General features: G+C 37.4%; 1 protein-coding gene across 8 annotated transcripts in view; it reads left to right on the forward strand.

The window, feature by feature from the left end:
• Bicd1 (BICD cargo adaptor 1) overlaps positions 1-15186 on the forward strand; it is a 187912-nt gene that overhangs the window by 139435 nt on the left and 33291 nt on the right. For 4 of the 8 annotated variants that reach the window (XM_036181711.1, XM_036181714.1, XM_036181715.1 and 1 more), the window contains exons 4-7: positions 1417-1842; positions 4587-5681; positions 7064-7215; positions 9396-9603. In XM_036181711.1, the coding sequence (XP_036037604.1) occupies positions 1417-1842; positions 4587-5681; positions 7064-7215; positions 9396-9603 (1881 nt within the window). Of the gene's footprint in view, positions 1-1416; positions 1843-4586; positions 5682-7063; positions 7216-9395; positions 9714-10634; positions 10829-15186 lie in introns of those variants that run through there. The other 4 variants (XM_036181717.1, XM_036181710.1, XR_004944515.1 and 1 more) reach the window with 3 other exon arrangements.

Here is a 15186-nt window from a genome sequence, read left to right on the forward strand (position 1 = left end):
CATTTCTCTGTCATTGGGCGATCCCTGTGTCTTTCTTAGGGTCCCATTTTCTAGGTAGCCTCCCTGGAGTTGTGAGTAGTAGTCTAGTCTTCTTTGTTTTACATCTAGTATTCTCCTATGAATGAGTATATACCATGTTTGTCTTTCTGAGTCTGGGTTACCTCACTCAGGATGATTTTTTCTAGATCCATCCATTTGCCTGCAAACCTCATGATGTCATTGTTTTTCTCTGCTGAGTAGTACTCCATTGTGTATATATACAACGTTTTCTTTATCCATTCTTCAGTTGAAAGGCATCTAGGTTGTTTCCAGGTTCTGGTTACTACAAGCAATGCTGATATGAACATAGCTGAGCAAATGCCCTTGTGGTATGATTGAGCATTCCTTGGGTATATGCCCAAGAGTGATATAGCTGAGTCTTGGGGGAGATGGATTCCCCATTTTCTAAGGAAGCGCCATATTGATTTCTAAAGTGGCTGTACAGGCTTGCATTCCCACCAGCAGTGGAAGAGAGTTCCCCTTGCTCCACATCCTCTCCAGCATAATCTGTGTTCAGTATTTTTGATCTTAGACATTCTGACAGGTGAAAGGTGGTATCTCAGAGTTGTTTTGATTTGCATTTCCCAGATAATTAGGGATGTTGAGCAATTCCTTAAATGTCTTTCAGCCATTTGAGCTTCCTCTGTTGAGAATTTTCTGCTTAGTTCTATACCCCACTTCTTAATTGGACTGTTGGGCATTTTGATGTCTAATTTCTTGAGTTCTTTATATATTCTGGATATCAGCCCTCTGTCAGATGTGGGGTTGGTGAAGACCTTTTCCCATTCTATAGGTTGTTGCTTTGTCTTGTTGACCATGTCCTTTGCTCTACAAAAGCTTCTCAGTTTCAAGAGGTCCCATTGATTGATTGTTTCTCTCAGTGCTGTGCTACTGAGAAAGTGATCTCCTATGTTTTGGCTTTTTTTTTTTTAATCTTATTCTCAATGATGTTTTATTGAAATTTTGGTCTTATTGTGATCTTTTAAACAAATGTTTGTGTATATACTAAAACTGTGTTTTTTTAATGAAATAAAACATTGGCAGTAAAATTTTTTTTTGGGGTGCTACAATATTTTATTATTTGTTCACTAGATCCTAAAAAATACCCTAGTATAGTAGATACTTTTTCTTCTCTGCTAGATGTTAAATTATATATTTTTATTTTTAAAAATATAGCTAGTTGTATATGTAAATATGTGTTTGAGTATGTGTTTATATCTGTGTAACTTTTGTGTACCATAAGAATATAGTATGTACTTTTTATTATTTATTTTGTAGACTGTTTATACTTAAATGATTAAGTCCATTAGAGTGTTCAGTGGAAATTTTTGTAAGGCCCAAATTTTAGTTTTATGAATCTTCTTTAACCTAATTTAGGTTGAATATGAAGGCTTAAAGCATGAAATTAAGCGATTTGAAGAAGACACAGTGCTACTGAACAGCCAACTAGAAGATGCCATTCGACTGAAAGAGATTGCAGAGCATCAGTTGGAAGAAGCCCTTGAGACACTAAAAAATGAAAGAGAACAAAAAAACAATCTAAGGAAGGAGCTGTCCCAGTACATCAACCTTAGTGATAACCACATCAGCATCTCAGTAGATGGGCTCAAGTTTGCTGAGGATGGGAGTGAGCCAAACAATGATGACAAGATGAATGGGCATATCCATGGGCCTCTTGGGAAACTGAATGGAGACTATCGTACTCCCACATCAAGGAAAGGAGAATCCCTACACCCTGTGTCTGATTTATTCAGTGAGCTGAACATTTCAGAAATTCAGAAACTGAAGCAGCAGCTCATGCAGGTAAGAGCTTCATTTAAATCTATAAGAATGAATTTCATGTTGATGGTATGCAGTGTGCTATAGGACTTCTGGTTCTCAGATTTTTCTTCCTGATTAATTTTTTCACATATTAATTCTTCAGCTAGAAAATTTAGAAGTGTGATATTTTAGAAAGACATGACAGAAGGAATGTTGGAAAGAAGTTTCTCATTTGCATCACTTGAGAAATGAGTTGGGAATAGCTCAGTAGTAGAGAGCTTGCAAGTACCGGGTCCTGAATTCAATATAAGAAAGGAGATTTTTCAATTTATGAATTAGACTGCAGTGTTGTCTATGAAAAGAGAAATTGTTCATATATTTCTGAATGATAAAAGAATTCAAAATATTATATACAAGTAAAATGACAGAAAATACAGCTTTTAGGTTAATGATTGCATTCTCTAGGAACATTCTTAGCTTTAAAGACACAAAGGACTTCCTAAATAGAAAGTAGCCAAGATTCCATATGTTTATAAATAAGCAAGTGTAAATATGAAAACAAAGTGTTCCAACATAAATGAGTACTTAAAATTTTAATATCTTCCAAGCAAAAGTCATGTGAAGAGTCTGTGTCTTTAACCTTATCTAACCATGCTATGATTTTCTTAATTTAGAACTTTGCCTTCTCAATACACCTTAGTCAAATGCAATGGAAATGCTGTCTGCTCAATGGCAGCATCACCTTTGTCTCAAGGGTTATTCATACTATATATTTGGCTCAAGTAGATTTACAGAGCCAGGAATCTGGTTTAATAAACTTATTAGGTGATTAAATTTGAGGCTTAATCTTCAATCTCAGTCTCATCCTCACATGGTTCTTTGTGTATAACTAGTAATTAAAAGTTGCTAACACTCTGTAAATGACTTATTTTTATAGAAAACATAATTCTGCTAGCTCAGAAATAGTGACTTAAAAATAAATAGGGGCTAGAGAGTTAATGTAGTTACTTTGTTAGAAAATTTGCTTCTAATACATCAAGAGTTAACATAGCCAGTATTTTACATGCTCATTGCTTATGGCTGCTAAAAGAAAATTTGTTTTTGCAATGTTTAATTTGAATCAAGATTGAAGAGTATGTCCATTGGAAGAAAATGAACTTCATGTAGATTTTAATATGATCACAAAGTCCAATTCTGTGTGGCTAATAATTTTCTATATCTTATTGCTTGCTTTTTTATAAAAACAATAAGGTTGATAGAAAACATTTTTTGAAAAAATTTTAGATAGTTAAACATTAATATAAATTTTTCCTATAAATTAAATAATATGTTTTCTTAAAGTATAATGCTGAGGCCTTTAGAATAAAGTTTGTGCATTGAGCCTTTCTTTCTTCATTTTTGTTGTTGCAGAGTGTAAGAGGGGTTTTAATGAATAAAAAAGCTCAGTATTTTTGGTTAGCTCATCTGTTGGGGGAAGCTCAGAACAATTCTCACTTTTATCTTTAAATATATTTAAGTGCAAATGACTAAAAATGATTAGTAATTTAATACAAAGAATGATGGAGGACAAATATGTTAGCTCCAAGAGAGTGATTTTCAACAGTGTCAGTTGCACTTTGGGATGAGTGAATTCCTCACTGACTGAGCCTACATCATAAGGTACAAGAGACTTAGCACTTCTGATTCCAGTCCAAAATGTAGAATCAGTTTAGGCTTTGAAGTACTTTGCATTTAGTCAAAGAACAATGATTCTTAAATCATTCAAACAAAGCAAATATTCATCAAAATACAAACACAACTTAAGCTACTCTAAATTTCAGTAACTGATTGATAATATAATGCTGACATTTTATGAAATTATCTGTAATATAATATACTTACTTCTATTAGAACAACATTGTCTAGGAACATGTAGAATATATGCATATCTATCTAGCTATATACAAATATGTGTAAAATATGTAGAATTTGGGTACCATTCCTTATTTATTTGATTTAAAACTACACAGAACACACAGGGGAGAGCCCATGTTCTGTTGAATGTTTTCTGTAGTTGTTATAATGAAGAAATAGTAGATTTTAGAAAATGTTATATTAAATAAAAAAAAAAAAAAAAACCATAAAACAGACCCAAAACTGTTCTAAATATATTATCTCATTTATCAAGATATTTTATCCCTACAATAAGCTTAAGATATATCCAGCAAATTTTGTTTTGATTAAATTTTATGAAAAGGCTTTCCCAGAAGGAAAAGCTATTTGGAAAAAGCTTCAGTTTATTTAATTAATGCTTAAATTTTAGAGGGAATTAATTCAATTTTCAAAGAAAAAGGAACACAGAAGCCCCTAAATCCATTTTTTTTCGAGACAGGGTTCCTCCATGTAGTTTTAGTGCCTGTCCTGGATCTCGTTCTAGCCTCATACTCACAGATCTACATGGCTCCGCCTCCCGAGTGCTGGAATTAAAGGCGTGCATCACTGTCGCCTAGCCAAATCCATTTTTTTAAACTGAGATCATAATGCCAACAATGAAATATTTAGATTTTCTATTTCCTTTATGAAAAATTCAAATGGTTTGGCTTACATCAAATCCCGTGTTATGAATTAGGCATTTTTAGGTTAACGTACCAGAATCTAAAATAAGAAAATACTTGAATTTACTTTGACATAATGTGAGTGTTGGCTCTGATATGGGCATTTAAATGTATACATGTCTGTCCAGTTGCATTGAGTTCATTATTGGCTTTGCACTGAAGTTATTCAGACATTGTCTTCTGCCATTGCAGGTGGAGCGAGAAAAAGCCATTCTTCTGGCCAACCTCCAGGAGTCACAAACCCAGCTAGAACACACCAAGGGGGCACTGACTGAGCAGCATGAGCAAGTACACCGGCTCACAGAGCATGTCAATGCCATGAGGGGCCTGCAGAACAGCAAGGAACTCAAGGCTGAGCTAGATTGTCAGAGGGGCCGGAACTCATCGGAGGAGGCCCATGACTATGAGGTGGACATCAATGGCTTAGAGATCCTTGAGTGCAAATATAGAGTGGCTGTCACTGAGGTCATTGATTTGAAAGCAGAAATTAAAGCCTTAAAGGAGAAATATAATAAATCTGTAGAAAATTATACAGAAGAAAAGACAAAATATGAGAGTAAGATCCAAATGTATGATGAACAAGTGACAAACCTTGAGAAGACATCTAAGGAGAGTGGTGAGAAGATGGCTCACATGGAGAAGGAGCTGCAAAAGATGACTGGCATAGCCAATGAAAATCACAACACCCTCAATACAGCCCAGGATGAATTGGTGACCTTTAGTGAGGAACTAGCACAGCTTTATCACCATGTGTGTCTATGTAATAATGAAACTCCCAACAGGGTCATGTTGGACTACTATAGACAAAGCAGAGTTACCCGCAGTGGCAGCCTCAAGGGGCCTGATGATCCCAGGGGGCTTTTGTCTCCAAGACTATCCAGGAGGGGTATGTCATCCCCAGTAGAATCAAGGACATCATCTGAACCAGTTTCAAAAGAAAACACAGAAACTATTAAAGAGCCGAGTCCAACCAAGACTCCCACAATTTCTCCTATTATTACTGCCCCACCATCATCTCCAGTTTTGGATACAAGTGATATCCGTAAAGAGCCAATGAATATCTACAACCTCAATGCCATAATCCGGGACCAAATCAAGCATCTGCAGAAAGCAGTGGACAGATCCTTACAGCTGTCTCGTCAAAGAGCAGCAGCCCGAGAGTTGGCTCCCATGATTGATAAGGACAAAGAAGCCTTAATGGAAGAGATTCTCAAGCTGAAGTCATTGCTGAGTACCAAACGGGAGCAGATTGCCACACTGAGGGCAGTGTTGAAAGCCAATAAGCAGGTAATACACTTTTGCTCATGAAAGCATACTAGTAAAAGCTTTCTTAACCAATTTATCCCCTTAATTTTGTTGAATCTGTAGTGCCAAGATAAGTGTTCAAATTCCTGGCCAATAGAGCAATAAAACAAAGTACATCCCAATGCCAAATCAGAATGTAGTCTTAGTTCTAAAGTGTGTAAGGGATCAGTGAGATGTCTTAGTAATAAGGGTGCTTGCTGCCAAGCCTAATGACCTCCTGAGTTCAATCCTCAGAACCCATATGGTGGAAGAAAAGGACCAACTCCCATGGTTGTTCTGTCTGTCACAGATGGGCCATGATACTCATTCTCTCTCTCTCTCTCTCTCTCTCTCTCTCTCTCTCTCTCTCTCTCGTAAAATAGGTACATAGATAAATAAAAATAAAATAAAACAAAACCACAGTTTGAAGTGAATGGGATAGAAGAGCAATTGTGCATAGCTCAGCAGTACAGGTGGTGAGGAAGGTTAAAGCAGTGACAGAGACCCAGCAGCAGATAAACCCAGACCCGGGCAGTGACAAGCAGAAGCCTGGTGGTCAGGAAATATAGAAACAGCCCTTGGAGGATCATGGTACAGGCTTGCCTAGTAGCTTATGCCAACTAGGGAGATTGGGAGGTTGGCACAGACGTGATGAAAGAGGTCTGACAGGCAATAGCTAGACCCAACTTTAGAGGTTAAGATTCAATTTCTAGGGCTGTCACAGGATGGAAACTTGGTGTCTTGTCTTTCATTTCAGGCTTAAACAAATAATACTTAGTAACCAAATGATCAAGTAATGGCATTAAGGATGAAGGACAACATAGCTGTGGGGATATGAGTAAACAGAAGCAGACTTTACCAACAAATGAAATAGTTTAGAGTGAGAGATAGGGGAGAAGGGAGGAGGAAAGAGAGGAAGAAAGAGAGAGAACACCTCCAAATCCTAAAGCCTAGCTGTATCACTGACCACATATATGAACTGTTAGTTTACTTGTGTCAGAACTGAAGCATTAGGGAATTTCCTTAAATATAGATCATATCCCTCTGGAATAAGTAGAATGACTGATTTGTTTTCCATTGTTGAGTTTTACCTGGGTGTGGGTGTCCTGATATATAGACTGGAAAATAATACTGTTTAGCAGAAGAGAGTAAAAGATACATCTCAGTTCAATATATACATACATATAATATATATATATATATATATATATATATATATATATATATTCACATACAATACATATATACATATTTGCTTTTGCAGAAGTCCAACCTAATCTATTTCTATTTCCATTTTCATGAGCAAAGAATAGATTTGGCATGAAGAAATGTGTGGGCAGGTTTTTCTGGTGTGAGTTGGTAAGCACTGTGATTTTATGCCGCAGACAGCGGAAGTGGCTCTAGCTAATCTGAAGAACAAATATGAAAATGAGAAGGCAATGGTGACTGAAACGATGACAAAACTAAGGAACGAACTGAAGGCTTTGAAAGAAGATGCTGCAACCTTCTCATCTCTAAGAGCAATGTTTGCAACAAGGTAACTTGTTCCCTAAAATTGAGTGTTTATCATGGGAAGAACACTGTCAATATTCATGAATGAATATATTTGGTTTTCATGAAGAAAATGATGAGATACTACTCTGACAAATCTAAGATTAGAAATGTGTTTCTAGAACTCAAGGTTACACGTGCATGAATCTCATGGAGGTGGCAAAGAGAAACCTTAGACCGCATGGCTGTAAGGAATCTGGCAGGAACTAGCTTCTGGATTTCTCACAAAATTCAGTGGCATTTAGAATATGTGTTTTCTGGTAACTATAGGGGCAGGACAAAGAATGGAAAGGGAGACAAGGTCACCTTATTGAGGAAAGAAATCAGGATTACCTTCAGAATTAAGAGAACACATATTTCCTCTTTGAGAAAGAAATTTTAAAAATTTAAAGGGATATTTAAATGCTCAATTTGGCTCATATTTTATTCCCTTGCAGTCCATTTTCACAGACATTTGTTTCTTTCAGGTATACTAATTTACATTTTAAAATATTTTCAAGATACCAAAAAGAATTAATCCAAGGTCCTGGAATTCATTTCTTTTTTTTCAATAAGCTGTGATTTTTCTCATGATCTAGGTAGCACCATAGTCTTGACTTTAAAGGTTACTCCCTGGACCTAGTGTATTTTAACCATAGTTCCTGGTTTGTTTGTTTGTTTGTTTTTCTGTATAATATATCAAACTGTGCTAATTTTAATTTGTACAATATACTTTGAATAATTCTCTGAGCTCATTAGATATCTGCTAATACATGAAGAATAACTGTTACTAATTATCTTAAATTCAGCAAAAATCCATGTGAGTTTTCTTCTCACCCTACTTTTTCCAAATGTATGTGGATGGACTCAGGTTTTAACTTCAGTGGGGAAATAGCACAGACATTGTCTTTGTGTTTCAGTATAAATATGAAGTGGGATGAAGATGTTTCCAATAGCCTGCTGTACCTGAACCAAACTTTTAAAAATCTTTTTTTTTTTTTTTTTTGGGGCAACTCATGACTTTATTATTTGGCTGAAAACTCATTGAAACTTTGATTTTTTAATTTGGGAAAATCTGCCATATTAAAAACAGTGCCTGCTATAATCTAAAATAAAGTATGCAAATACAGATAAAGGAAGAAATGTTCTTTTTATTAATACTATCATTCTCTTGGCTACTGTAAGTATGACATATTACAAAATTTTTGCAAAGGATACAGTGTTATACAATAGAGACAGCAATTGTAATATACCTAAAGTAGTGGAGAAGAGCATGTGAAATTGTATTATCACCACAAAGCAGCTTCCATAATAACTATCCTTGAGGTTTATACTGCTTATTTAGAATATCTCCTTATGGATTCCATTGTGAGGCTGAACCAACAATTACTGAACATGGTCTACTGTTTCCAATTGTTTATTGACTATGATAGCTAGTCTTTCTTCGGACCACCAGCCCCAAAATAATGACATGGAGACTTATTATTAATTATAAAAGGTTGGCCTTTAACTTAGGTTTGTTCCCAAGTAGCTCTTAAGGCTTAAATTAACCTGCTAATATACATCCTGCCATGTGACTTTTTTTTACCTCTCCTCCATTCTGTATGTCCAGCTCCCTCGGTGTCTTGCTGGCATCTGCTGTTGTACCAGATTCTAACTCTGAGCTCCTCTCTCTGCCTGGAAGTGCGGCCTATTCTCTCCTGTAGCTATTGACCATTCAGCTCTTTATTAAACCAATCAGGTGCTGGTAGGTGAGGCAAACATAGACACATCTTCACACAGTGTAAACAAATATCCTGCAGCATATTATTATAGAGTATCTCCATCCAATTGCTAGGAAGATCAGTGCTCTAAATTCTAGTCTAATTTATTATACTAGTTCTCTTTACCTATGGGGGAATATATCTCAAGACCCCCAGTGGATGCCTGAAACCAAATACCAAGCCCTATAGATTACTCTTTCTCTTGTATGTAGATGCCTCTGATGAAGCTTGAATTATATTATTAAACATAATAATATAATATAATGTTGGTATATAACCATTCTAACAGTATTGGATAATAAAGGTTTTGATACTGGGGTGGACATCAATATCTGGGCTGAGGGTAAGAGGAATACCTTTCTAATTAAGTTACAGTTTATCTTCACCAGGATTGCTTCCTCACCCTTTTTTGCTTGGGTTCCAGATGTGATGAATACGTCACACAGTTGGATGAGATGCAGAGACAGTTAGCAGCTGCAGAAGATGAGAAGAAGACTCTAAACACTTTATTGCGAATGGCTATCCAGCAAAAGCTCGCCCTGACACAGAGGCTGGAGGACTTAGAGTTTGACCATGAACAGTCCCGACGCAGCAAAGGCAAACTTGGAAAGAGCAAGATCGGCAGCCCTAAAGTAAGTGGGGAGGCGCCAGCAGCTGTACCTACCATAGACACTTACCTCCTGCATAGTCAGGGCCCACAGACACCCACCATTCGGGTCAGCAGTGGCACTCAGAGGAAAAGGTATGCATGCAGCTATTGTCATAGTGTGGTACAGTGAACAGGTTTTAGTTGACTGCAGAAAATTATGTGCTTTTATTGGGTAGGATCGAGAAAAGGAGGGAAAAGAAAAAAGTGAAAGCTACTAATCGGCCTTGCTAATGCTGGTTTTTCTGCCACCCCATCTACACATATTGATTAACCATAACATGATTTTCAAGTGTCTGTTAATGTTTTTGCTGCTGTTTGTGTACATAAATGTCTCTCCCTGCCCTCCAATCTAAAAATGGGTAGATAAAAAAAGTGAAGCTCTGTGAACATGGGCTATAATTTTAAATGCCATGTCTCTGGAAATTATGCTGTTTGTCATTTTTTCTTTCATGGGGCAAAGATATGAATTTGTTCTCTAAGAGAAACACTTTGTCCATAAGACTAAAACTGATGACTAATTGAAAGGTCATTGCTATATTTGATAAAATGGAATAGAATATGTATAATCCTTTTCTTAAAAGCAAGTTTTTGTGACTTTTTTATTAGTCATGTTAATATTGCTAAAAAACCACTTTTAAGGATTTTAGTGACTTGATTGTGTAACCTTTTACCAAATTCTGGTTGTTGAGTTACTTGCCCTGTTTTCAGTTAATATAGTTAAAGTTTTTTTGCTTGAGGAACTTTTGTTTAAGAATCAAAAATAATACATATATTTTCTGTTTGTAGTTCAACTGTCTAACTATAATAAATTTCTATTCCAGTATTCAGAGTAGATTTCAAAAAGGGTTGTATCCTGATATGGAAACTAAAGAATTACAAAACAATCTTGACTTTCATATTTAAAAGATAATTAAATGCCAATATGAATGATGTTGTCACTGGTGAGGTGTTGAAAGGTAATTAAAGTAAAACTTTTTTGTTTCCTATATGTATTTTTCTTGGATCTCCTGCAAGACAATTTTCACCTTCCCTTTGTGATCAGAGCCGTCCCAGGACTTCAGGGGCTTCCTACCTACAGAATTTATTAAGAGTTCCCCCTGATCCCACCTCCACAGAATCATTTCTTCTGAAGGGTTCCCCTTCCATGAGTGAACTCATCCAAGGGCATCGGCTCAGCAAGGAAAAAAGGTTAACCGTGGCTCCACCAGGTAAACACTTTTTCCTTGGGTGCATGTGATGCAAATGACAGTTAAGTAGACAGCTCTCCTCTTACTCAGCCCACCTTGCAAGTTGAACTGTAACAACAGGGGACTTCCATCACTGAAGTGAAAGCTCATTTACAGTTAGCATCCTGTTTTCTCTTTCCACAGCCAGATACCAGGCATGTCTTAGCATTCTCCAGCAATTTCTTTCCATTAGCCCAGGAAAGAAAAGAAAGGTTAGAAGAATGGGGTAGGCAAAGAGAAGTGAGCAGCAGGTATAAGACAGGACATGTGTGCATCCCATCTACAGTTCTGTAGTTTATAGCTGTCCCATCTTAGTTAGATTTTGTTTTCTCTTAACATTGTCAGTGTAATTTCAGCAAAGAGTACCATATTTATAACAAGCTTTTAAAGATAATGTCTTTTTGTAGTGACTCAGAATGCCCAAATCTCTGACAGCTCTGCCTCTTGGGAACATCCAGGTTTGTTCTCATGTGACACTTGATACAAGCGCTCCACAGCTTACTTTAGCCTCACTGTTTTGTACCTTTTCTTGTTTTCTCCCTACATAAAGGTCTAAATAAAAGTGTGGTTTATGCCTCATATAGACGACTATCCCTTGTGCAGTCCCTGCACAGATCAGAGGTAGAAAACAAGTCCATGAAATAAAATAACTACAAGGATAGTCATTGCCTGTCTGTTGCAGGAAATATAAAATTAAAATGAGCTAAAATATTTGCTAGCAGTTACAAGACCAGGAATTTCACTTGAACATCTGTGGTTTTGGCGTTTTGAAAGATTTTTGGGTATGTGGCTGGGTCTGTAATCACGATTGCCAGCTGTGTTGTTAGATGGGGTAGATTCTATACTTTGTCATAGTCCCTACCACTCCCCATTGATTGTACCCAGCTCTCTGTACTTGTTCCTATATCTTCTTTCTTCCACCTGGCTTCTGAGAGTGCCACATTTGCCAAATTTTATTTTTTTAATTTAAACTTCAAATTCATCTTAATTCCTTTTGGGGAACCCCAGCCTTTGAATCTCTATATTCTTCTCTGATTTTTGCTATCAGCATAGTGATTGGGATCAGAATATGTGGTCTAGAAGGCTTCAGAAATGGCTTAGTGGTTAAGAGCTCATGTTGCTCTTACAGAAACCTGGGTTTTAGCCGGGCATTGGTGGCGCACGCCTTTAATCCCAGCACTCTGGAGGCAGAGCCAGGCAGATCTTTGTGAGTTCCAGGCCAGCCTGGTGTATAGAGTGAGATCCAGGAAAGGCGCAAAGCTACACAGAGAAACCCTGTCTCGAAAAACCAAAAAAAAAAGAAAAAAAAAGAAACCTGGGTTTGTTTCCCAGTACCCACATAGTTGGTGGTTTATAACCATCTGTAACTCTAGATCCAGGGGATTAGACACCATCTTCTGACCTCCCTGGACACCAAGCATGCACATGGTTCACATACATATATGCAGGCAAAACAAACATACATGAAAATAAAATTAATAAACAATAGAAAATTGTTAAAGGTGTGATTTTATAATATACAGCATATGTTTACTGTTCTAAGAATTTTTGAATCAGTAATACTAATGATTTAAATGGCATAATAGCTAGAATTCATGCACTCAGGCATCTTTACATGCATATACACACCTATGCACACATGCACATCTATGCACACATATATACATCTATGTACAAACATACACATATTCACATGTATAGATACACACATAGAAGTAATTAATCTTCTGAGCCTTTTTGCTTTTATAACCTACTTCCTATTGTTTTATACTATTTAAGAAAGCACCTGAAGAAAAACAAAAGAAAGCACCTGAAGTATTCTGTGAGCCACCAAACTGGTGATGACTTATCAGAGTACCTAATGTAGGTAAAACTCATTAAAATCTTTCTAGCTTTTCAAATGAATTTAGTAGTACTTCCTTCTTAGAAAATAGCTGGTATAATTAATAAGTAATTCATTTGTATTTAAATATAAAGTAACATATTAATAAAATTAAAAGTTAATGAATATTAGCAGTAACTATTTTAATCATTGTATGACTGTTTGGTCCTTATGTCCCTGAATATGTATTTACATCATTATTATTACATTGTAGAAGCTATTAATATCATGTCATAAACTTTTTCATGTTGCCACTTAGTTTTACTTTTAAGATTGATTATTGTATCTTTTTTATTAAATTTTTTTACTCATTTTACATACCAACCACAGATTGCCCCTCTCACCCCTTCTCCCACTTCCCCTCAGCCTCCCCCACCATGGTCCATCCCTCATCCTCTCCACCAAAAGGGTAAGACCTCCCATGAGGAGTCAGCAAAACCTGGTACATTCAATTGAGGCAGGGCCAAGCTCCTCCCCCTTTCAGGGGTGAGCAAGGCCTTCCACCATACATAATGGGCTCCAGAAAGCCAGCTCATACACCAGGGATAGATCCTGATCCCACTGCCAGGGGTCATTCAAACAGGCCAAGCTACACAACTCTCCCCTATGCAGAGGGCTAGTCTGGTCCCATGCAGATTCCACAGCTGTGGGTCTAAAGTTTGTCAGTTCCTATGAGCTTGGTTCAGTTGTCTCTGTAGATTTTCCCATCATGCTCTTGACTCCCCTTGCTCATATAATCCCCCTTCCCTCTCTTGGACTAGACTCCTGGACCTTGGGGAACACTCCTCCACTGTTGGTGGGAGTGCAAACTTGTACAACCACTTTGGAAATCAGTATGGCAACTTCTCAGAAAACTGGGACTCAATCTACCTCAAGAACCAATGATACCACTCTTGAGTATATACCCAAGGGATGCCCAACCATACCACAAGGACACATGCTCAGCTATGTTCATGGCAGCATTATTCATAATAGCCCAAAACTGGAAACAACCTAGATGCCCCTCCACCAAAGAATGGATAAAGAAAATGTGGTACATTTATACAATGGAGTACTACTCAGCAGTAAAAACAATGACATCATGAAATTTGCAGGCAAATAAATGGAAGTAGAAAATTTCATCCTGAGTGAGGTAACCCAGACTCAGAAAGACAAACATGGTATGTACTCTTTCATAAGTAGATACTAGATGTAAAGCAAAGGATAATCAGACTATAACTCACAGCTCCAGAGAAGCTAGGAAACAAGGAGGACCCTAAGAGAGATGCATGGATTGCCTTGGGAAGGGGAAACAAATGAGATCTCCATGAGTAATTATTGTTTCTTTCAAAATTTATTTTTATTATTTTAAAATTATGTGTATCTATATGTATGCACAATGGTGTAGGTACCCTTGGAGGTCAGAAGAGGGCATTGGATCCCCTGGAGCTGGAGATTATGATGGTTGTGAGCCTCCCAACAAGGATGCTGGGAACAGAGCCTAGGTACTCTAAAAGAGCAGTATGAACTCTTAACCACTGAGCCATCTCACTATTCCTTTGTATTTTATTTTTATTTCATATGCTATTATCACATCAATTATTCTTTCCACTCTTATCCATTATTTTGTGTATGTAGGATCCTGCTTGGCATAGCTTGTTTTCAACTTCTCATCCTTTTGGTCTTTGGCTCAGAAGTAAGATGATAGGTTAAAGGTTGAATATCTTTATGGTTTTTGCTCTGTTTTGGTGTTGCTTTAGAAAAGTTGTATTATTATCCTATCTGACCTATGAAACTTTTCACACATTCTAAATATTCCTAATTCTTTACATACTCTATAATACCTTCAGCCTTAAGATACTTAGCATACATGGGTGAAAGTACCATGTCGCGCCCGCCTCGACCAGCAAGGATGACGCAACACCGGGATCCTTCTTAAAACAGTTTAATCAGGCCCTTGATTAATTGCATTGTCTTTCTCTCTCCCCTGGGGCAAGCCTCTCCCAGCACCTAAGTAGGGCTGGGCTGCCAACCCCAAGCAGCCACGTGGGCACTGTCCACAGGTTCACGCATATGGCAGCAGCACACGAATCCAGCCATAGCCAAATAAGGAGCTGTTTACTATAAAGAGTGTTTGCCATCGGGAAGGCAGAGGGTAGAAGCCAGAGCCATCTTTAGGGTGCGGCTACACGCAGCTCTCTACAGTTTCCCCCTTTTTGTTTTACAAAGCAACAGGCAAGAGTAGAGGTCTGATCTCTGCTAAAATGGAACATGTACTAATGTTTGTCCAGGCGTCGTCCACCCAGAGAACACTAGACCCGTCCGATACCCTTTTCACAGAGGTGGGAGTTAGGGTACCAACCCACATGCAATCAGACTTGCTTTTCTTGAGGTCAGCGTATCATAACCTCAAATGCAGTGCACAGGCCTCGCATCCTGTGCCTAAATATCTTTCAAAGTAGCCAACCAGGCTTGGGGG

This window comes from Onychomys torridus, chromosome 3 (assembly GCF_903995425.1).
Source record: "Onychomys torridus chromosome 3, mOncTor1.1, whole genome shotgun sequence".
Classification (NCBI taxonomy): domain Eukaryota; kingdom Metazoa; phylum Chordata; class Mammalia; order Rodentia; family Cricetidae; genus Onychomys; species Onychomys torridus.